The sequence below is a fragment of the Lytechinus variegatus genome, chromosome 7 (genome assembly GCF_018143015.1).
Source record: "Lytechinus variegatus isolate NC3 chromosome 7, Lvar_3.0, whole genome shotgun sequence".
Lineage (NCBI taxonomy): Eukaryota > Metazoa > Echinodermata > Echinoidea > Temnopleuroida > Toxopneustidae > Lytechinus > Lytechinus variegatus.
In genome coordinates, this window is record NC_054746.1 from 14,239,383 (window position 1) to 14,263,523 (window position 24,141).

The 24,141-nt window shown below is 34.0% G+C and overlaps 1 protein-coding gene across 2 annotated transcripts; it reads right to left on the reverse strand.

The window, feature by feature from the left end:
- Window positions 1–51: 51 nt before the first annotated feature.
- Window positions 52–22,802, reverse strand: LOC121418506 (protein phosphatase 1 regulatory subunit 36-like). Of its 2 annotated transcripts, XM_041612416.1 has the most exons (17): window positions 22,653–22,802; window positions 17,019–17,086; window positions 16,315–16,401; window positions 15,849–15,973; window positions 15,024–15,090; window positions 13,878–13,976; window positions 13,213–13,353; window positions 11,558–11,600; window positions 10,346–10,428; window positions 8,955–9,095; window positions 7,910–7,939; window positions 6,869–6,958; window positions 6,177–6,245; window positions 5,122–5,226; window positions 5,076–5,078; window positions 2,478–2,518; window positions 1,374–1,447 (listed from the first exon to the last, which is right to left on the reverse strand). In XM_041612416.1, coding segments are annotated over exons 1-16 (1,182 nt in total). In that variant the 5' UTR covers window positions 22,683–22,802; the 3' UTR covers window positions 1,374–1,447; window positions 2,478–2,517. The 2 variants fall into 2 exon arrangements, with proteins under 2 accessions (XP_041468349.1, XP_041468350.1); XM_041612415.1 differs by lacking the exon at window positions 5,076–5,078 and having other exon boundaries at window positions 52–1,447.
- Between the last annotated feature and the right edge of the window lie 1,339 nt (window positions 22,803–24,141).

The window sequence follows — 24,141 nt, forward strand, 5'->3', positions numbered from 1 at the left end:
TAAATTTCTATTGTTTCTTATCTTCTGTATATTCACCACTTTTTTTGCAACTTTTATCATTGATGGAAGGGATAAACAGCATGAATCAATATACATGTCGACACGCATTTGTCAATTCCCTTTTTATCATATTTATATTACTGTAATAATTTTTTTTATTTCTACATGCAGATTATATACTTGTTGTTTATCAGGTAATAAGATGAGAACTGTAGGGACATAAATTCTACTTCTGCTCAGTGTACACTTGAAAACAATCTTAAACTTATTTGGTAATTCCAAATTTGCTTAGTAATACATATCACAATGCACACTGAACATTATTCCAAATTACCATGCCATGCAAAATCTTTATGGGACTAATTCACAAATGAATGAAACTATTACAATCTCAAAGCAGATGGCTAAAACATGTGCATATTTTCTTTAAATAAATAGATATACAAAATACACAGAAAGTTCCTTAAAATAACTTGCCCAGCAAGTACGTCACCCTCTTCTTTTCAGAAATAAAATTTGAAGAAACCAAACTCTAAATAAATGATACTGTAATAGCTAATAATCACAACATTATAACTCATACAAAGGGCTCTTTGAAATCACTTAAAGGTGAAAAAGGGAAGTACAGAAATCATTTTACAACAATGATTTTTTTTGTCACAAATGTAGACAATTGTTAAAAAATACCAGAGGAGGAAATATTACACAAAAGTAGAATGGGATGTATCTATAAAGTTGTACGTGTATCAACATGGTATCATTGCAACAATCATCTAGTATTACACAATTAATCAAAGTACCATACAAAAAATAAAGATGCAAAACTTACCCCCTTAGCCTGCTCCATAACTTTACCAAACCTTTAACTGTTATTTTTAGGTACGTTCACTTGCAAATAGAAACATTTGTTAACCCCCCCTTCTCTCTCCTTCTCTTGCACTCACACTCTAATAATACTCTTACTCTACCCCCTCCTCTTCCTCTGTCTCTCTTCCTTTCTCTTTCTCCCATCTCCTTCCTTTCTCACTCCAACAGAATATTAGATTGAGCTTTCAAGTGGGCCCCCTATGATTAATAGACTCAGTGCTCAAAATTTCATGACCAATTTGACCTCTAACATTTACATCATCAGTATAGTACATGTTAATCTCTCATCATCTTACTAGTACTGCGTTTCAACAAATATATTAACAAAATATTGATATATTTTATTTCTTTTGCATGTCATACTTTATTCAAGGCAAATTTGAGCCCACTGATCAAGGTGAAAAAGTTCATATATGAGATATAATAGGATCTATGGAATGGTATCTCTAAGAAGAAGAAAGGACGGAATCATAAAAATATCTTTTACAAAGACAAAACAAGCTGTATGCACTTCAGTCTTCATCATCTGAGAAAACATCTGTCGCTTGTGACAGGGAAGTCATCTGACGGCTCACTCCACCTTTTGCACAAAAAAGGGAAAATGGAAAGAAGTTCAGTTCAATTCAAAGCATGAATTTTCAGCAATTTATGTGCTCAATTTAACAAAATTCAATGTAAATGATTTTGACATTTGACCTTGATAGCCTCTGAAAAACTCAGATCTTTGTCACTCCTATAGGCACACGTTTTAAAGTTGAGATGTCCAACAGTTCTTTAATTATCACAAAAACAAATAAGGGACAGGACTTAAGAGATAATGCCTCCAGTAAACACCTATGGTGTGCTGAGGCATAAACATATGAATTAAATACCTTTAAAATATATATTCCTACATCTTATCAAATGACAATGTGGTGAAATATTCAAGTGTTATGCCTACACGCTACACCCATTACTGGGCATCACATCTTTGAGTCGTCTGTCTCAGTTTTATACCCGTGACAACTTAAGAGCTAGCTATTTTACAAATGACTTCAAACTTTGTACACATATAGTAGTGACATAAAAACCAGAAAACTGCTAGAGGGACAAACTTTTTGATTAGATTTTGAGGTAATGAGGTCAAAGAAGAAATTAAACATAAACATGAGAGCAATCATTCTTTCTATTAATAAAGGGTGGTTTAACAGATCAACTTCAAACTTGGTACAAGTACACACATATGGGCATGCGCAATAATCTCATCCTTATGCAAATATCTGAAATATGCATGCAAAGCTTTTATTTACATTGCCAAATATTCACTTTCTTATCAGCTGTTTAAAGAGAAAAATCTTCAATACCTTCAGTAATGTTTGTTGCCGAGACATTCAAGAAATTAGCCCCAAGACTGAAACAAGACCAAGGCCAAGTCCAAGACCAGCCTCAAGTCACAATATTATAAAATGAGCTGTATTTATACAGAACTTTTTGCCAAAGGATACAACAAGCAACTATCATCTCCACCCCCCATCCCCCCTCCGCCAGAGCTACCACTTTATCAGCAGCGCTCACAACATAAAAAAATGAAAGTATAAGATAACTTGATATTTAGTAAAGCAGGGGCTTACCTTGCATCGGTGCTGGTTTGGTTGGCGTCCCTGCAAACCCTCTGAGGAAAAACAGAACAAATATTTGCACAAAGAAAAGAACGGTGAGGAAAATCAAACTACACATTCCCTAACAGGTGAATAGTTTATATCATATTAGAGGTAAGGTTGTTGAATAAGAAATTCAGCAAGTTATAACCAGGGGAGGATTCAGCAGGGGATTAGACACAATGCATTGTGTACAAACAACATGGATCATGAAATGGTGTTGTATCTTACTCCGCTGGATCCCCTACTGAGTATTTACTATAGCACAAGAAGACCATGTTTTCAAGGAAATATCTATAGAAAGATGAACAATCTACACTATGTCGATGATAAAAGGTATTTACAGTAATAGTAATTCATTTTCATTACACTGTGTCAGAATAGGAATATGAGGTGGACCAAATGCTTTGTACTCATCCACAGCTTTACTTGAAAGTTATAGCTATAATTAATTTCCTGTGAAACTTGTGCATGACAAAAATACTGCCTGCATGTACATGATCTGCATGCAAAATTATATATTTTTTTAGTGTGATGAAAAAATACCTTTACCTTTCAAAGCTAATAAACATAACTTCATGCACTAGTCTACCACATACTAACAGCAAAGTATTACTAACAGCAAAACATGGTAGTATAAAAGCAAAGAGTTGTACGTTATTTTTCCAAATTTGTTTGAATTTTCTTGGTTAGTTATCTTAGCAAAATACCTGGCATTCATTCATATCAAGAATTGTGTTGATATTATGAGAACAATACACAAATACTTTCAGTATTGTTCATGGCGGTAATCATTTTTTTGGCATTATTCTATTAGACTTTTTAATTGTACGATAATCAAGTAATCAAGGCCGTTGACAGGTCAATGGCCTTTCCTACTTCCTACAACCACTACATTTTCTTTTCTTTTCGTTTCTTTTACATTTCTACTATTTTTATTGCCAAATTCTTTTACTTTTTTCTGTTGTATCATATGATCCTTGTGCATGTGTTTTAAAGGATGTCAAATAAATGAATTGAATTGAAGTAAATTGAATATTATCAACAAAAAAAGACAACAATTATTAACTCTGTTATATACAAATGTTTCATCAACACTTATTTTGTTTCATTTCTTCATGTCCTTGCAATTTTTCAGATTATTTTTACTAATATTTTAAACCAAGAAAATTGAAGTCTAGGCATTTTATGATTTCAAAAGTATGCCATCATCCTTACTAATCCACAATTGCATATCAAAATAATAAAAAACTTGATCACACTTAAATTGATTAAAAGTTAAGAATTTACTTCTACTCTAAACAAAAACAAAATCTATAAAACATTTACTAACTATGAAAATGAAAACAAGCATATTAAGCAAAGTAATGAAAATAGATAAATTAAATCACTATCAAATTTGTAAAAAAAATACTGTAAACCAAAGACATTGAAGTCCATGCATTTTATGATTGTCAAAATGTGCCATCATACTTACTGATCCGTAATGCACAATTGCATATCAAAGTAATGCACAATTGCATATCAAAATAATACTTATGTACTCAATCATAATTAAACCTATCATAATATAAGTTAAGGATTTATTTCTAATCTAAACAAAAAAATAAAACATTTACTAACTATGGAAATTAAAACAAGGAGATTTCTCAAAGCAATGAAAATAGAAAAATTAGATCAAAATCAAGGCAAAATTAATAAATTACAATGAAAATGAAATTAGGTATTAAGATCAAAAGTAAATTGATGAGAAATGGATGCAATGGGGGTAAAATAAGAGAGATTGAAATGAAATAAAATTGTTAATGAATAAATGAATAACATTATGAATAATATGTAAATTGATAATAATGTACATGTACATTAAATATGTAAATTTGGTAAATCAATGAATGTTATCATATTAGTTTGACAATGAGCTGGATAGAAAATTAAAATTTATCATGGAATGTCTATTATTAATAAAAAGATGAGAGTTTGATTTTAGAAATTCAGTCTGAACATTTTTCAACAAAAATATGATTGATAACCAATAAAAAAAAAACCTATTACAAATGTTTTTTATGAACACAAAATGAGTAATGAAAAACACTTTAAGCAGGCCCATCTATTAATTTTTCATAACAAAGCATGAAGTGTGGATAAGTAATGACATTTTATTGGAAATAAAATATCACAAATATAAAAGAAAAAATAGTGACACTAGATCTCCGCTGAGTAAAAACACACAATAGTACCATACAAAATTTGATTGTTGATACCTTTGCTTTGTTTTATGTTATTTATTTTTTCTTTGTGTATATATACTTTTGTTCTCATTTTGTTCTTTTTAATGAATTTGGAAATAAATACTGAATTGAATTGAATACAATAAAAATTGGACTTAGTGGGTATTAGGCCAAATAAATGTAGACCAAACAGCTATTATTCCAATACTGAGAGGAGACCAAATGGGTTTATCCCATGTGGAATTAGACTTTCTAAAAATTAGACTAAGTGGGTATCAGCTTAAGCATAGTGTAGACCAAATGGGTCTAGCTCATGTAGTATTAGACTATCTAGGAAGTAGACTAACTGCTTGTAGACCAAGTGATTATAAACCTTAACAAAGACTTACTCTCTCTTTGTCTGGTCCTCCTCCGTCTCTTCATCTTGCTCTGAGCCAACAGGTGCCAGGGTCTGAGGGTTGAACTGGTTCAACGGTTCACCGATGATACCAATGCTGCATGTGGCAAGAATGGAAATAAATATATTGTTCATACAAAGTGTATGCAGGAAACCCAACTTTTCTAATGTTCATTATGTTCAACTTTCTGGGATTATTTCCATTTTCCGTATTGCACAAAACTAAGGAGAAAACTCATCTTGAGGAGGAAATAAGTCACTTAGTTTTATATTCTCAAACAGTGGTTACATCTGCATTCCATTAGATACAATAAATCTAGAAAAGTCTTCATTTGGTTGGCAAATCTTTTTTTCGCTGGTGAAACAACTAATGCTTTTGCAGGTACACTTAAATTCGATCTTAAAACTATTCCACTGATAATAGGATTAAAATTATTGCCTATGATTCATCACTTTACTCACATCCTTGATAGAGAAGATGTATGGTATTCTGATTATCAAACCAAGGTTTGACCTTGATCTCAACCAGAATGTTAGACCACACTTCAATGGAATGCTGCATTTCATATTCATGGTATTAAAAATGTACCGAATAATTAATTGAAATTCATTTACCTATTCTTGTCATTTCATGACACAATTGATATTTAATTTTTTTTTTTTTGCTGCATTATTAGAAAGGTTCCAAGAAAGCAGTCAAGGCCCCCCGGCCAAACAGTAGCAAGCAGAGGTACAGGAAAAGGAAGGAGCTACGGAATATACATCTACAAAGTTCTTAATCAGGTTCACCCTGATACCGGAATTACTAGCCGGGCCATGACGATCACGAACAGCTTCGTTAACGACATCTTCAAGCTGATTGCCGTTGAATCTTCTTGGCTGGCCCAATACAACAATACAACAAGAATACTTTTTTACTTGGGGAATGAGTTGTCAACTGGCATTCAAGAAAAGTGTGGTCTAAGTTAACGAAGGCTTAGGTAAACTGTGGCTATCAGAATATATCAGGAGATATGTTTAACTGATATCAAAATAAACTCTACTCACTTTTTCTTGAAGAAGGTAGGTCTTCCCCTCCCAGCCAATGCCTTATTAGAATCTGGGGTTTGAGATTTTCTGTAAAAAAAAAAACAGAAGTTAAATTTTTATCATAAAAGTTACTTCTAGGGATCAATTGGGTGCATCAAGAGAGCATGAGTACATAAGTAGAATCTTTGTGTAAGTGATGACATAAATGTGTGGGTTTTACACTGCATGCTTTATAGTTGGAAATTCTGTTTTGATGATGATAATCTCATATTTCAAAATAAAGCACAAAACAAAAGATCAGTATTCCAATTTGATACTAGAAATATCACTGAAAGCAATTAAGACTCCCACGCCACAACAGCAGCCTAATCCAATGCAGTTATTCAGCATATTCAAGGAATGCATTTTGCCATGTCTTGACTCCAAGCTCAATGTATATCCCATTAGCATGGGTGAAAACTGAGGCAGTAGTTTGCTCCACAAGATTTTCGCCTGATTTATCGCCATAAAAAGGTTACCATAGCAACACAGTTTCCCATACATTTTGAAAAATGTGTCTTGTACATATTCACTCTAAAACAAATTTGTGTACCAGGTCTCATGAGCATTAGGCAAAAACTGAGGAAGCAGTTTGATCCCAAAAATGTGCAACAGTTTGCTGATTTGGTGTCGGGGGAAAAATGGTCATTGATATTGATATTGTTACTTACCCAGATGCATCTAGTGTCATCTTGCCAAACAAATATTCATTAGCTTCTTTGGGAGTAGGAAGTAATGACTTGAGAACTGGTGATCTCGTCCTGATATCGTAAGTGGATAAGATAGAGATAACAGCACATTTATTTAGAAACATCAGATTAAATATTATTTGATTGGCCATGCTCGCATGATGATGCACCTTCTAAAGTATTGTGTCTAATCTGCATTAAAAATGAACATTAAAAAAAAGAAAAATGTTTTACACTTTTGTGCAACAAATAGATAATTCATAATGATTTGATTATTTACATAAGAATAAAATAATGAATCTATTGTCTAGAAAGGAAATTCCGTTTTCACCTGTTTACATACATGTAGATATGCAATGTATATACACAAAACAAAAACAAAAGATTGTGATAACATGTCAACATAAGGAAATCATTTTAACTCGTTATACATGATTAATGTAAAATATACAATACACAAGAATTAGAATTACGAGTCACAAGCTATCAGTTGATTCTGCTTTTTTATGATAATATTATTGTTGGTTAAGGTTTGAAATGGATTTAATTCTAGCATGCATGTGCAATTGTAAATGTAATTGAGAGTATGGAATGTGCATAATGTGGTGTGTCTGTTTTCAGAAGTGAGCCTTTAAAAATTATATCCATATTAATATAGTCAGAATTTATATATATAACAATTATCAAACAATAAATTCAAAATGAGTAGGGTGCTAATCACGGGCGAGACCCAGTCCTTCGAATGCCTGAACAGTTGAAAGTAACTAAGTTCTGGTAGAGTGGGTGTGTGGGGTCCTGCATAATCTGTTTAGCAATATTATAGAGAACAAAACTGGAGAATATTACTTTTGAATTCATACTTTTTGTGTTTAGAAGCAACGCTCTCTTGGTAGAGATCATTGAGAGATGGCAAGTTTAACCCTGATGTGCTAGGACTTTTTCTGGGTTGAAAGTTATATAGGTGTTTGAAAACTTATTTTTAATTGTAAATCATTGCACTTGTCTTGATATTTTTATACTCACTTGATTATATTTGTAATTGAAGGTCTATCTCTGGAAAAAAGAAAAGAAAAAAAGAGAAATAACAATTACAAAGAATGAAATATAACGGTTACCAACTGACAATATTATCAGGTAATATTACAAATATGAAATGAAAACCAATGCTCCTCCCCATGAAAATGAATTTAAATATCAATGTTCAATCTTTACAGAGATAGTGTAGCCTAAATGTCATGGATTTCCATGATTGTCTTGTCTAGAATACAATCTCAAATTTTCATTTGCCAGATACTGAGTAAATGCCCTACAAGTAACTCAGTTTTTAATTCAATCAAATATTATTCAAATTACTGTGGTGTTTCATAAATCTATTAGTACAGCTCCGCAAAGGTTTACACACAAGATTATGCACGACTGGAGCATGTTCTTAGGTGTAAGTGAGCTACACAGGGATATATCAATTATCACAAGAAAGGGTCACCTGGCATTCACCAAGTCATGATTTACTTCTGATTAGCTTTGTGAAACGGCAGTCAGCACAGGAATACAGTTAAATAGCACATGACTGTTAATACAATATGATCCAATATAAATCAAGACCCAGTAAGTTCGTTGAGTTGAAATATCTTTTACACAATATGTTTCAACTCGGTAAGGGATAGGAGCGAGTTAGACAGAGAAAAGTATCACAATTCAATTATGGAACTTGACAGAAAAACTACTGCACAATGAAAACAAGGGCCCGAACTCAGGTTTAACTTAGACCATGGTCTAACTCTGTGCTAAACTTATGGGAAGCAAAAAATGTTACAATTTTGTTTACATTTGTATGTTTCTTATGTTAACAGTGCTCTTCCCTAATTCTTAAGCAGTAAAGACATCTAACTAGTTTATCTTACCAGACATTAAGATTTGAGAGTCGAATGAGCTGATACTAAGAACCTCTACTGTTAGAGATTTATGTCAACATTGGCCATCCATAGTTAAACCACAACTTTTGACCAGATTTTAAATTAAACCTAAGTTCAGAATACAGGCCACAAAGGCTTATTATCCCTTGCCATACCTATTCTGTCTTCTTCTTTCAGCTGGAGTGATGGCTGGAACAAAAGAAATATCTCTGAGGAATTCTTCTTCATTCTCATTGTCTTCTTCGGGTGAATTCTTGACTCGCAGAGCAGGGTTGAATACATCAGATCGCAAGATTCTACAAGTCAAAGTAAAACAAGAATAAATACACATGAAGGCTAAATAACATGAAGCTGATTAAAATTGAAGCTGATAAAACTGATTGCCTATAATTATAAATCCATATTTCCAGTTCCGGTTGTAGATATGGAATGACCACCTTTCGCATGCTCGCGTTAAAGATCACAAATTTTTTTTAAATAATGACTCTTTGGTTTTAAAATGAGCCAGAAGAATACTAAGGATAGAAAGGTTAGCATGAGGGGTATGAACTGAGATCTAGACCTGTAAGAAAAGGACATGGACAGAAACATGTCAAAAACTGACAGTAAATGAAGCGTCATGTGGTGGTGAGGTAGCAGAGCTGTAAGCTGGTGCGAGAAGGAGGCCACCACCGACCAGCGAGTCAGCGGAGCGTGGCAAGGATGAGTTGGGGAAATCGGTAGCATGATTCGACAGCTTTCCATACAGGTCAATGCAAAGCTAGACTCATTCAAGACTGATATATCTGATATCCTAAGATCTGTAAGTACTATTGAAGTTGCAGTTCAAGATAATGCTAACAAAATTATGGCGTTGGAATAGGAAAAAGTCACCAAGAAAGAGATAGAAGAGTCTAACGGGAATGTGAGAATGAGCTTATTGCAACAGGCTGAATCTCCTAATGTATGGCGTGCAATGGAAGACTAATGATGATGGGGAAGATATTCCTTAGCATAAGATAGCTCTGTTCATGAATAAGCCTACAAGGGATGATGAAGTAAAGAAAATGCAATTACTGACAAAAAAAATTATCTGTGCAATCACTTTAAGAATCAGTCCTATGATTAAACATTATCATGTCAAACGAATTCAAACATATTCCATGAAACTTGTATGAGAATGATATAAGATATAACAAAACACATAAGGTCAAATCAAGGTCGAAAGTCATCTTAGGTCAATAAACTTAGATTTTTTATTACAAAACAAGTGGAACTCAAAAGGCAGTCTTGCCTGCATTAGGCAATTTAATATAGCAGCAGTGTTGACTTAGGAAACACATAAGATGAACAATTTTTCGAACATTTGATAAAAAAAAAATAATTTGATAATAAAATCCTAACTTTGTTGACCTTAAATAACAGTGGTGACTGTTGGAAAAGCAGAACGTATGTCTCGCTTCTGCTATAGCAGGTAAGACAAAAATGAAAAGTTTACTCAAATATCAATTCATTTGTTTTCATATTCCTTGAAGCCTGTATTCAATAGAATAAAAATATAACAAACCTTCCAAGTTCTTTGTTGATTAGATCATGATCTTTCCTCCTGAATACCAGCCATACCAGATATACACAAAACTTGTACAATGTCTGTTGAACAAGGAAGAAATAAAAATAGCATGAATTAATCATTCCAATGGCAAAGTGAAGAAGGAAAAAAAAATATCGGCATTATTGGCAAAATTACATTGCTGTTCAGTTCCTAAATTCTATTCATTTATTTTGAAGGATATAGAATTTGAAATACTTACATTATTTCTGTCTAATAACGTTACTCTAATAATATTTTCCAAACGTTAAAATTGACATATTTAACCCACTCTAAAAATAAAACAATCATTAGATGATTTTCAACTTTTAAACAAACTACTCACATAGTTTTCAAGTAATTTGAAATTCACAAACTGTCTGGGAATCGGTATATTCTCCAGGGCTTAGATTGATCAAAGACCATCAAAGGCAATGGCTATGGATGCCTTGTTACTTAACCTATTGGCCTTGGAGATTTTTGTGCCACTTTTCCAATTTGAGCTATAATATAATAATAATAATAGTCAGTTCTTGTAGAGCACCTAACACATTATGAATAACGTCTCTATGCCCTTCCAAAGGTCTCGGATATTATTACCCCGGTTGTAGCTCAAGCAGCTAGCTTCCAGCGCTCGGCATTTCAAGGAATAAATTCCTGCCAGGTACCCATTCACCTCACCTGGGTTGAGTGCAGCACAATGTGGATAAATTTCTTGCTGAAGGAAACTACGCCATGGCTGGGATTTGAACCCACAACCCTCTGTTTCAAAGTCCGGAGACTAATTAACTGGGCCACAACACCACAATATAGAATGGGGCCCTATACAAAAGTGGCCTTGAATTTAAAATATAGAAATGGTCTGATTTTGATCATTTTTAAAAGCATTCATACATTAGGATTTCATTTAAGTCATTCAAGGAATCCTATAAAAGTTTACATTATCATGTATGAAATCCAGAAATATCTCTGAAGGTGATTGATACCCCCATGCAGTTTCAACACATGGAAAACATCTCTCTTGCCCATCTTCACCCCAAGAGCAATGTGTGAGCCAAATTTCATGAGAAGTGGTTAAAAACTGACGATTTGCGATGGCCTGACCTCTTACCGGCTGCTTGACCGTACACTGATTCTTATATAAACTTTTTTTTGGTGGGGGTATAATGATGTAGTTCGTTTGGTACTCACTTCATATATTTCTCTATCTTTTTTTGTAGTTGACTGTCTTTGCCTGTAAGATAAACCAGAAAACAACACATTCTATTATGGACTTTTGATTAATCAATGTCACTGATAAGCCAGAAAAAAACGATAACAAAAATAAAGAAAACTGATGGATTATGAAAAGGAGTTTCTCAAGTAGGGAGACTTCACAGTTCATACATTTAGGGACAAATCCACCCAAAGACAGTAAATATGAATAAAAAGAAAAAAAATCAACAAGCACCACAATGAATTTTTTTTCATCAAAATAATAAGTAATATAGGACAGTGATGACATTTTTAAATTTCGCTTACTTTCACAAAACAATTATATGCATATCCGGGTCAGTATGCCAATGAGGGGACTGATGATGTCACCCACTCACTATTACTTTTGTATTTTATAATATGAAATATTCTAATATTCTCATCATTGTCCTGTGAAACAAAGTTATATTCCTCCCTGAACATGTGGTATTACCATTGTTTTAACGTTATCTGGTTCAATGAAGTTGGACCTTGAATTCAAATCTGTATAAACTGAAATATTCTATAATTCAAACAGTAAAAAACAAAAGAAGTAGTGAGGGGACACCACTGACTCTCTAATTAACATGCCACTGAGTTGTGCTTATGACTATTTGGGAAAAATAAGGGAAACTTTAAAATGTTATGATTTTCTCATTGTACTTCGATTCTGATGTTATTTTCAGCATTATACTTGTTTGACTTTTCTCTATTGATTCAATCAACATTAATTTGAGATGGACTTGATCTTTAAGCTCTTAGAACGAGGGTTTCAGTGTCTACCAGGTATGGTAGATCAGCGGTATACCGCCTTCCTCAAAGACAGGAGGTCATCGATTTGATCCCAGGCCAAGTATTGTATATGGTGCTGCTTCAGAAACTTAAACAAGAAATTCAATGAGACGCAAGCAAGGTCCTCTCTTATACAAGAATTGTAATTGATTGAATCAACAACACTGGAAAACTATTATTGCCATTATTTAGAATGCATGATGCATCCATTTAAATCAATGTCTAATTCTAAATATGAAGAAAAGCATGCATGCACATGTGTCTGGACAAACAAAGCATGCTCCTTCTTGCTTCTGAGGACTGATTGTGTCCTTTTTTTCCCTATATGAACAATCATGTCTTTTTCAAGAGACAGTAAATTATCAATTCATCTACTGCCAACACTTCCACTCATCACATGGTCTACCTTCAATTAGTAAAATGCCATTCCGTCCATCAACATTTTGCCTATCAACAATTTGGTTTAATAATCATTTGGTCCAATCATCACTTTGTCTACTCTTCAATTCGTCTATGACCATTTCGCTTCATAACCAGTTGGTCTACTACCCATTTAATTTTCATTCATTTCACCCAATAACACTTAGTCCAGTTAGGCCGAATGGTATATGGACTAAAGGGCTATTGGACCAACTAGTTATTAGACAAAATGGTAGGTGGACGAAATCCCAAGTGGCTAGTGGACAAACTGATGGTTGACCAAATGATAGTAGACAAGTTGGTAATTGGACGAATTGGCTTTAGACCAACTGAAAATAAACCATTTGCGACTGATCATATCGCTCAAATCTATTTGTGAGATATTTTGATATACCACTTACGTTCCACTTCCCATGTGATGGTGATCCTGTAAGCCAAGACCAAGGATGAGAATACAGTAGCTTCGTGCAAGATGCCTCTGTGCTACATCCATGCGTTCTGTAATTTCAGCCATCGCAGCTTGCTCTGCAAAACTGGGCTCACTAATTTATACAAAATGAAACAGAATGTTATCATAATTAACAAGTTTGGACCCTCATTGATCATTCATTATTACAATTTGTGTAAAAGCCTTCCCGAAGACATAAAAATTTGTTCCTCTGTTGAAGCTAAGAAAAAAAAATCTTTTTATAACCTAAACTCTCTATGCACCTTGAGCACTCTGCAGAGCGGATTTAACTTCATATGTTACATTATTATCATTATCATGTTTCAAGCAAACTAAATTAAAATTGAATGGACTTTTATATTGCACAGCTTTTAAAACTTTCTAGTTTGTACCCATAGTATACCATGCTTGTTAACAATGTAATGTAACCAACATGCTTGTGGTTGTAAATGTGGCTATAGACTATCTAAAAAAATTGTAATGTAATATGCGAATCACAATTTTAATGTTGATTTGTTGTAATAGTACTTTCCATAAAAAATGTTATTCTGAATTCATCTTGATATACACACACATGTGACAAGCTTACATTGGGTTTACTGGCAGATTTGTACTTACGTTGTCATCTGTTTGGGTTTGTTTTCCAAAACAAGTCTGTCAAAGTAACTTGAAAAGTAGTTCAGTAATCCGAGAAGAAACTCATCAAATTGGTCTAGTCTGGAATGAAGTAAGACACAAATGTAAATAGTCATATTATTCAAAGTCATCTTTAGCAATGAAAATCCAGCTAAATATCCAGGTAATACCCCCAAATTTTTCATAATGCCCCAAAGAGCCATGGCAAACTAATAAAGAGCCGTGGAAATCCCCATGAGGTCCAATGAAAATTGTAACACAATGTCACAAATTTCGGCTGCCGAGCTCAAAAAGATGCCCCAGAAAGTTTATTGACCCTAAGTGACATTTGACCTTAGTCATGTAACCTTAAACTCTGGCAGGATCTTTAGTGATACACTTTCCGCTATGTCTCAGTTTCATGAACTAGGTCCATATACTTTCTAAGTTATGACATTTCAAAAATTTAACCTTGGTTAAGATTTTGATATTGATTCCCCAACATGGTCTCGTTTCATTGACCCTAAATGCTCTTTGACCTTGGTCATATGACCTGAAACTCAGGCAGAATGTTCAGTAATACTTGATTGCACTTATGTCCAAGTTTCATAAACTAGGTCCATCTACATTCTAAGTTGTGATGACATTTCAAAAACTCAACCTTGGTTAAGATTTCAAAGCGGCACCTATACTAGTCTCACTCTATTATACAGGCGAGACAAAAATTAATACCACCATCATCATTATCGTCATCATCATCACCATCATCATCATCATCACCATCATCATCATCACCATCATCATCATCACCAACATCACCATCATCATCATTATCATTATCACCATCATCATCATCAACCTCATCATCATCATCATCACCATCATCATCATCACCATCATCATCACCATCATCATCATCACCATCATCATCACCATCATCATCAACATCATCATCACTGTCATCATCATCGTCATCATCACCTTCATGATTATCATCATCAACATTCATAGCAGCTTAATTCATTCTTCTTCATAGCTTGCTTCATTTATGTAATGAATGAAAGAAACATTAAGAAAGAAATTGTGATGTTATCTTATCATGCATTCAAAAAAAATTAGAAACACCTAAAGAAATTTGGCATAACTTACTCATATAAGCAAATCTCAAATGATTCTGTGGAAAAGTTGACTTCATTCAGCATGAAAAGCGCAACAGCTATAAATGAAATAAATAAAAAGATAAGCTTGAGAAAAGGCAATCGAGCCTGATATTGAAATATAAACTTATTCTTGTGTGAACTATAGTTGAAATATGATGCTAACTCTAGCGATATATGAAATATAAAGCCCTGTCTAGTTGCTGTCAATTTCCAAGTAAATGTTGATTATGAAGAAAAATATGCATTGTATTTCAAAATTACCCATGAAAGAAACTTAACATCATACTTACTTCTGGATGACTGACCAGTTTTAATTAAGTAAGTGGTATTTCATTCACAAAGTTTCTAAAGGAAACATCTATAGTAATTCCCCCCCCCAAAAAAAAAAAGAGATACAAGTATAGACCTCATTTGAGAATTTCAAACCATACAACAGGGGTTGAGGAACCAGGGTGACCGGGGATGGGGGGTTCATTAACAATATGAAAAAGTGTGAGAATGACCATCAATTTGTGATTATATGCTTGCTAGCCACCCCCCCCCCCCCCCACTTTGAAACTCATTCCACTGTCCCTGGCATGAGACCAGAACTGCCAACCTGAACAAGAACATTTTTGTATTTTTAAAGCTGAAAATCAGTATTTTGGCAAGGAAATCAGTATTTTCAAAGAAATACCATAGGACAACACATAAACCTGAAACTTGAGAAATCAGTATTTTGCATGAAACCATCAGTATTCTTCTCATTTTTCAGTACTAAATACTGAAAATCCGTACTACTTGGCAGCTCTGTGAGACTATTGATATATCTTACACTTGACTCTCTGCAATGTCACAGTTTTGTCCTTTTCCTTGTGTGATTTTGCTGACCTAGCACCAACACCCTGATTCCCTTTTGATCCTCCTTGACCTTTGGCATCAAACCGGTTGGGCGTGGCTCTGAAAAAAAAAAAAAAAGGGTAAGTCAACTCAAAACTCCAAACTCATGATGTCCTTATCCACTGCCAGAAATTAGGCAAACCCACTGCAATTACTAGAGGATAACCAGTAAACAAATGATCAATTTTTCCTACCTCAAATGAAAATGTCTGAAATTACAAATTTAGGTGAAGAAATACCAAAATCATCATGCTAGCGAGTATTTCATTAATTCCAGTACCGCCAATAAAATGAACTGATTGTAGAAAAGTATGATGATCAAACATGTTACAAAGTGGATATGAAATTATAATACATTACCGGTATACATAATTATGTGAACATTCAATGTTTAATATTACCTATCTTTCTTGTTTCCTGTTTCTCCAAATGTATGATTTTTCTTCCTCTGATTCTTCTTATCTTTCTGGTCGAGTGGTTGCGTAGCACTGGAAAACAAAGCATAACGAAAGTATAGATGACTTACCAATTACAACTATTACCGAGATTCAATTGAATAAGGAAAAATGCATGAACTGAAGAAAAATATCCTTTATATTCTATGTATGTATATTCCCTTCTTTCTAATGTGCATAGTTGATAGATATTTATAGTTTTGTTCATATCTGACTTCAACTATTATGTTCTATCATAATGTATGTACATTTTCTCATGTTTATTTTACGGCGCATAACAAGATATATTGTGATTGTTTTTTAATATTCAAGACCCCAAGGGAGAGCAATTTTTATGTTGATTGGGTATCCTGTTAAAATATTGTTAAAAAATAAATAAATAACATTCCCTAAGAACATACATGTATATTTAGGTAAATGGAAAAGAATCTGAATGAAATAACATCATTGCCAAAGTTGTGATGGCTACATAAACCAAAATCCAAAGACAAAAAAAACAATTATGATTATTATTGTCATAATTGCATATACAGAATTTAGTTGACAGTCCCATAAAAAATGTAAAGCATTAGGATTGATTGTTAGGGTTGATCTGGATGACTAATCATATAACATTGTACAAAGTCATGAAAATAGTTTGTTTTTACTACCTTGGTTGGAATTCAAGCGATTGTGTTTCTTCTTTCCAAAACCATTTCCCAGATGTAGCTATGGACGTCTGCAAATAAAGTATACAAAAAACAATGATTATTAATAAATTAATGGTAAGTATTTAGCCTGGAAAAGGTGAAAGGCAAAATTTCAGGTATAAAAGTCATTTTTTTTTTTAATTCAGACTAATCATAGGTCTAAGTTATGTTTAACAATGACAAAATGCATTTTGTATGATTAGATCTGTCTGTGGAACAACAAATAAGGAAAAATTAAGGAATTTCTAATCTCGCTAATGCAGTTTATCTTGGGAGGGGTGAAGTCTTGTTATAGCCCTGTACATAGGATTAGCTGCTAGAATATAAAAAAAAACAAAAAAAAACAGGCAAGGTATATATGGTATAAATAACGCCTTTTTAGAGCATGCAATTTACTCCCTTAAATTGCTGAGTTTATTCTGTTGATATTGGACCTGTCAATACATTTCAACAATAAAAAAAGGGGACTTGATTAAGTCTTGACTAACATTATGATATTGAACTTGATATAAACAAGGAGTTACACGTAGGCCTGATTTGCAGCTGGGTTCCAGATCTACCAATAAAGTCTCATGCCCACCCACCCGTGACTCATTTAATCACGCCTCCCAGTGCTGCAAGAGGGAAAGAGAACCCAATTTCATGCAAGAGGCATCCATCTCGGTTTGTTTTGAATAGTGCTGGGGAATCCCCTTCTTTCTGGCGACATTATCACGTCACGAGGGAAAACCCCATGCGCGCACTCATTGCGCATGGTCAGCTGCATTGCATGCTAGAGATCTAGGGTAGATATGAATGTGTGCATTGCCAATTCGGTCACAATGTGAGCCTGCAATAGTTTCAGAAGCTAGAGCACAACTGCATCGGGTCTTGTAATTCGGTACTTTCGCTCTGCAAGATCCTTGCATCATATATATCTTGTGTGCAATATACAATGAAGTTTGTCAAGTCAACTTTAAGGTGGATGAAAGTGAAAGTTCAAGAACAGTTCAGGAGCAGAGTCAGACAGAAAAGAAGAAATCGAAAAAAAGCAAGACCTGGAGCAGCCAAATACGAGGTCCAGTTTCAGCCTACTTATTAAGAACAGTTTGACCAGAGAGAAAGCAATATGAAAAATATGCTAAACTCAATCCTATACACAAACTCACTTTGATTACATATATTTTCCAATATAGTATACCTACAACATTATTTCTCATGAAAATATCTCACCCAAATCACTGAAAGAACTTAGGCAGGATAATTTTCCAGTAAATCAGGGCGCTGCGCAAACATTTCATCACATTCGCTTTTATTTTCCCCAGGGAAAAAACAACACGTCTCGCTAGCTAGCGCTAGTCCTCAATACGGACAGCGCCATCTATCATGTTTGAGCCTACAGTCAGTATAACAATGACTGACATTGCGAAGCTGCGATACCCGCCGCGATGATCTAATTGTAAAACTTAGTTTCATCGAGTCCTTCTCTTTCTTTCCAGGTATGGTCGTTGTATACCTCAATCATTTTAGCAGGTAAATTATATAAGAGTTTTGGCCCTTGAACGATTTCAGTTGCGTAAAAATACCACCTATAATTTGCACTAACACTGCAGTGAATACTGTCTATACGCCTACTACAATACAATGTGCTGTTGGGGAGGCAGCTGCGTGTATTTGATACTGGGTCTCCCAGATCCGGATTGGTGCTGGTCCCAAAGTGTTCGGATAAGAGAGGTCAGACTGTAGTTGGGAGAAGTTTCCATTAAAGCCATGTAATTAATTATAACAGATTTATGGTTTTACCCTAAGTACCTATTCCTCTGGGGCAATTATCAAAATATAACACAGGTAGCATAATGTTTATGTCCTCATAAAAAAAGGATCATTTGACGTAAGGCTTTTGACAAAAAAAACACATTTTAACCATTTTATGTATTGGAGTAAATGTAAGAGCAACCATTTCATCACAAATGACAACAATTTGAAGTCTCCATAGGTAAATAGCTTACCAATTTTACAACTTTCAAAAATTCATAATTTGTGTATTGTTTGTTTGATATTGTTAAAAAATTTCACTAGAGTCTATAGGCCTATATCTTCTTGTCTGATTTTTCTTTTCCTCTCTAACATTTTATTTTAGTTGGAATAATGGAATCATAAAAAAATATCATGAAAGGCGTTTCCAGAATAAAATAGGAAGTTACACTTTCTTTATTAGATTTCTTTTGATCAGACAAACTGCAAATATGAAATAACTATATAGTTATATAGAAATAACTGCAGTTTTAAAGATTAACATTGCATTATTTCTTATGGATGATTTTCCCCTTTAATTTTTGGGACAAACTGGTGATTTTCCAAAGAGGTTATACCTTTTTACTATTAGAAATCTTATAAAAAGCACAAACCTAAGAAAGGTAACTTCCAGGTACTTCTATTTATGATATAGTTCTAGTTCTACTCATCTAGAAGAATGGAAGAATTGTAAGTGATAAAAAAAAGTACCCCACTTGTAATACAGTAATAAAATAATATCAGATAAAAAGATGTAAAGTGGTGAAAGGCACAATAGTAAATAATTTTCTAGACCTATATAGTTTTATGATTAAGGTTTCCATTACCAGGGTTGGGCTCAATTACTTTCTTCAATTACAATTACGTAATTGAAGAAATGTTCAATAAAAACTACTTATCAATTACAGGGCGCGACAAACCCGCTTGCCCGGGGCAAGTGAAAATGACGTGCGGGCAAGCACTTCTCAAAGTCAATTGCCCGATCGGGCAAGTGGTTGTTGCATCCTTTTTTCTGTACCTTACCTCGCTTTTCCATAAATCATCAAAAATCCACACTCAAAATCATGAATAAGCCTTCAAGTAGCGCAGTTTCAAATTCCGAAATTGCGTTATTTTTTCTGTACCACGTATTTCCATACATGGTACCAGGTATGAAAAAAATCAACGCAATGGCCGGGAAACAGTTGAATGTAGTATAGGGGTCCATTATGACTACCACCATGTGCAATTTCTAATGCACATTTTCCCCCTTCCGATATCACAATTCTGTGATAAAATAATTAGAATTACACAGGAAATAAATCACAGAGTCTAGTAACCGCGCATTGGTGAGTTGTCATTCGGCTTTGCTTTTCAAAACGGCCTATTAACATCCAAAATAACTTGCCGTATTTGTTAATTATAACTTAAAATTCATTTGTTTCCCTTTTTGAGGGGATGAGGTAAATATCAGACAATAAATCATCAAACAAAGCTCCATCTATTTTACAAGGCCGGCGGGAGGCTCACACACGTGCGCATACTAGCTAGCCAGTCTGAGCTCTGTCTCTCTGCCAGAGCTCTGGGGGACAATTCGCTCAGTAAAGGCCTCAATGATGGTGATTTTCTGTTTCAGACAGAGTTTACATTTCGGGTATATTATTCAAAACTTCCAATAAAGTTTGATGATTTCTTCATTGTCATGTATATTTAAGTTATTAATGAATACATTCTCACCAAATTTAGACTCCCCAATAGAGAAATGCAATTTTCGTAGAAGTCTGCGTTTTCAAAGAACTTCAGGAAAAGTTAGGGTATGTGGGCCTTTATTACATGGCTGAGTACAGGTTATTGTACTGGAATAGGCGAAGTAGAAATTAGATATTGAATTAATTTATATCAAAGTTCAACTCACAGTCACACAAACACCCACACACACACACACACACCCAAGATTCTAAGCATAGTGAAAAAAATTACTTAAAAATCATACAATATTAAACAATGTTAGTAATAATTCATTAATAAGTGAACAGGTATTCCTCAAAATAAAAAAAAGTAGCATGTGAAAACATGTAGATAAAATTATTGACCGAGTGGAATATCATAAAATGATGAAGAAGACTTGATGATTTCCAACTAATTTTTTTTTTAATCAAGGAAATATGGAAAATAAATTACCATTTCATGGATTTAAAGATGCAAAATGTGAAATTTTAGCCACTCCACTTTTGATGATAAAATAATTTTTTCCGAGTCAATAAAGAGCTGAACATTTTTCACTGGCTTTCTTACTTTTCCAACTACGGTAAATGAAAGCAATTCTAAGGAAATATGGTACGCAGGAAGCCATTTCATGGATTTAAAGATGCAAAATATGAAATTTTAGCAACTTTTGTTGAAGGTTTTTTTTAAAACCTTAAATACCCATAAAACATTGATTTTTTTTTCTCCAAAATAAACGTAAAGACTTGGGCCTACGTTGCTGAAAATATCCTTTTCAATGTGTGTTCTTTTATACTGGACATGATTCTCAATTGTTATTTTGTATACCTTAATAAAAATAAGAGTAGTGCCGTCATAATGAAAAAATTATTTAAAAAATTGGGCAAGCAGTTTTTTCTATCGGGCAAGCAAATTTTTTCATCACTTGCCCAACAGGGCAAGTGACGAAAAAATTTTTTGTAGAGGCCTGCAATTAAATTACAGATTGAAAAAAAAAATTAATTAACATTCATAGACTGATCATGTTAGATCTAATGCTAGAATTACATCTTTGTGCAGAATGTCATGTTCCGAACTTTATTTTTCTGCTTTATGATTCAATGTTTAATGACAAATTATGTTATTGACTATTATTATCACGTTCTGGGGGAAGCTCTCCTCCCTTTTGTAGTTGTTTTTTTTTACTTTTTAATCTAAATGTAAAGTTAAGCCTATGACGAAATCTTAATCGTCTCAACTTGTGCAAATATCACAATATCTGGTGATTAATGTTGTCAACGACTAAATTAGATATTGTGATTTAAATTACAGACTGAGCTGTGACTGTTGTCTCCTACATAGACCAGGCATGCACCTAGGCCAAAAGCTTCGGTCTCTGTTATGTTGGTTGTTCCGGTGAACTCCGTTGGCTCCAATCGCCAAATACAAAGACCGAAGTTCTAGCTCGATCTGTACAGGGACTCAACGGCCATATGTTTATGTAATGTACCGTACATGTATTAAAACAAGTTTATTTTTTCCTTGTTTTGGTGCATTTCAGGCCAAAGTGGAATAATCTTTATTTTTTGTACACTTCCTTTTATATATTTTGTTATGAAATAAAGACAAAAATCGATGAGGCCCGTCATGGGGATTTCACATTGTTAATGCAACAACCTAATGCCATGGACATGGTGGCTGCACGATAGCGAGCCATCTGTGAGTGTGACAAGGAGAAATTTAAAAAAATAAATAAAATGTTTTTATTTAACAAGAAATCCTTGATTGAAACAGATGGCTGCCAGCTGTCTTATGCAGTAAATCCGACCAAATTAAAAAATCTACCTACTGTAGCAGGGTTAACTGCCATTCCATGCTCTCAACACCAACAACACCGAACTTGAGATTCACCTGAATGGATGAACAAGCTGAAGCTGCGGATTGCAGCATACCGTGCCATACCGCCTACCGTACCCGCTATCCAACCCGGAGCACCGGGGGCAAGCTTCCACGGCCTTACCGTACCGGTACCGTACGGCCGGGCGTACGGCTCAGATTCAGCGACTAATTTTTGCAAGTTCGAAAACCTGCCTTGGTTACTTGCAGAAGGAATAAAAGAAAACTGAGTACTATACTTACATCCTCTGAAACAGATATGGTCTTGGCCATAGTAAAGTTGGCTATGACAATAATAAAGAAGTTGCCTTCAATAAAAAACAACAGAATTTAACTGGAAATTGGCTTCCGATCAGGCAAACGTTGTCATGGGGATGTACAATTTATGTCAAAAGCTGGCGCTCGACCACTACCGGCAGAGTTATCAATAGTATCGGACAAACAACCAGTTAGTTTTCATAACTTAGCATTATTATATAATCTGTCAAATAAAGAAATTGAGAAAACATTTTATCGTCCTAGATTTAGTACGTTGGATAACAAATTGAGAGAATTTCAATTTAAAATGTTATACAATATCATCTTTCTGAATCATCACTTACACAGGTTTCATTTTATAGCAAGTGACAAATGTTCTTTCTGCATGTAGCAATACGAAGAAACATATAGCATTTATTTTTTGAATGTGAAAAAGTCGGGGATTTGTGGGAACGGAGTAGTAAGTTGTTTAGCCTTCCAATTCTAAAAAACTAAGCTGGATGGAAATCCATATTGGTTTCGAGGAAACAACCGAAAACATACAATTACTTAATCATATCATTTTGCTCATCAAATATTTAATATAGCAAGGGAGAGGGAAGGGTAAACCACCAACTCCTGAAGAGATAAAGGAAAAGTTACTTATTAGCAAAGAAGAAGAAAAGAAGATTGCACTATAGAGCGTAATACGTTAACGCGACACTATAAAAAATGTGAATATTTAAAGGTTTTAAACATTAACCAAAATAAAAAGGTTGGGGAAGGGAGGGATGCCCCTCGTCTGCCCATGCATGGAATCGATCGATCACTGTCACTGTAAACTGGCCTCTGTCCTGTCTGTTATTGGTTCGGGTTTTTTTTCCTTCTAATATAAATTATTGTTCCTGTCTTATGTTTTGTTTGTTTTTGTTTTATTCCTTTTGTTAATGGTTCCTGTCTTTTGTTTTGTTTGTTTTTGTTTTTTTTCCTTTTGTTAATGGTTCCTGTCTTTTGTTTTGTTTGTTGTTTTTTTTTCTCTCCTTTATGTGTATAGTGTTTTTTTCCTGTCTACCATTCTCCTGTTTGTTTTTGGTTTGTTAGTTTGTTCAGCTTGGGGTCTGAGGGGGGGGGGGGCTCATGGGATGGGAGAACCCTCATTCATATATATTCATTCTTTTAATTCGCGTAGTTGTTCCGTCTTTGTTTTATTACTTGCTTTAGCTGCATACATAAGTTGTTGAAATGTTATATATTATATCTCTGTTCTGATACAATTTGCCTGTTATGTTTATTACACTGTTATTTAATTATTGTATTGCACTGCTGCAATTACCATCTTGTTCTATATTTTCTTGATTATGTATGTACGAAATTTATTTTGAATGAATAATAAAGATCACTACAAAACAAAAAATATGAAAGTTATGAATTTTAAAAGTTGTAAATATTGGTAATCACTTAATCTATGGAGAATTCAAATGGGCCGCATATGTTA

Excerpts from the sequence above, each read along its gene's own strand:
- LOC121418506 (XM_041612415.1), bottom strand. The coding sequence starts at position 22,682 with ATGGCCAAGACCATATCTGTTTCAGAGGAT. Across the intron at positions 7,940-8,954 it reads GAAAGAAGAAGACAGAATAG|AGATAGACCTTCAATTACAA; the intron begins GTATGGCAAGGG and ends TCTTTTTTCCAG. Across the intron at positions 6,246-6,868 it reads ATGACACTAGATGCATCTGG|AAAATCTCAAACCCCAGATT; the intron begins GTAAGTAACAAT and ends TTTTTTTTACAG.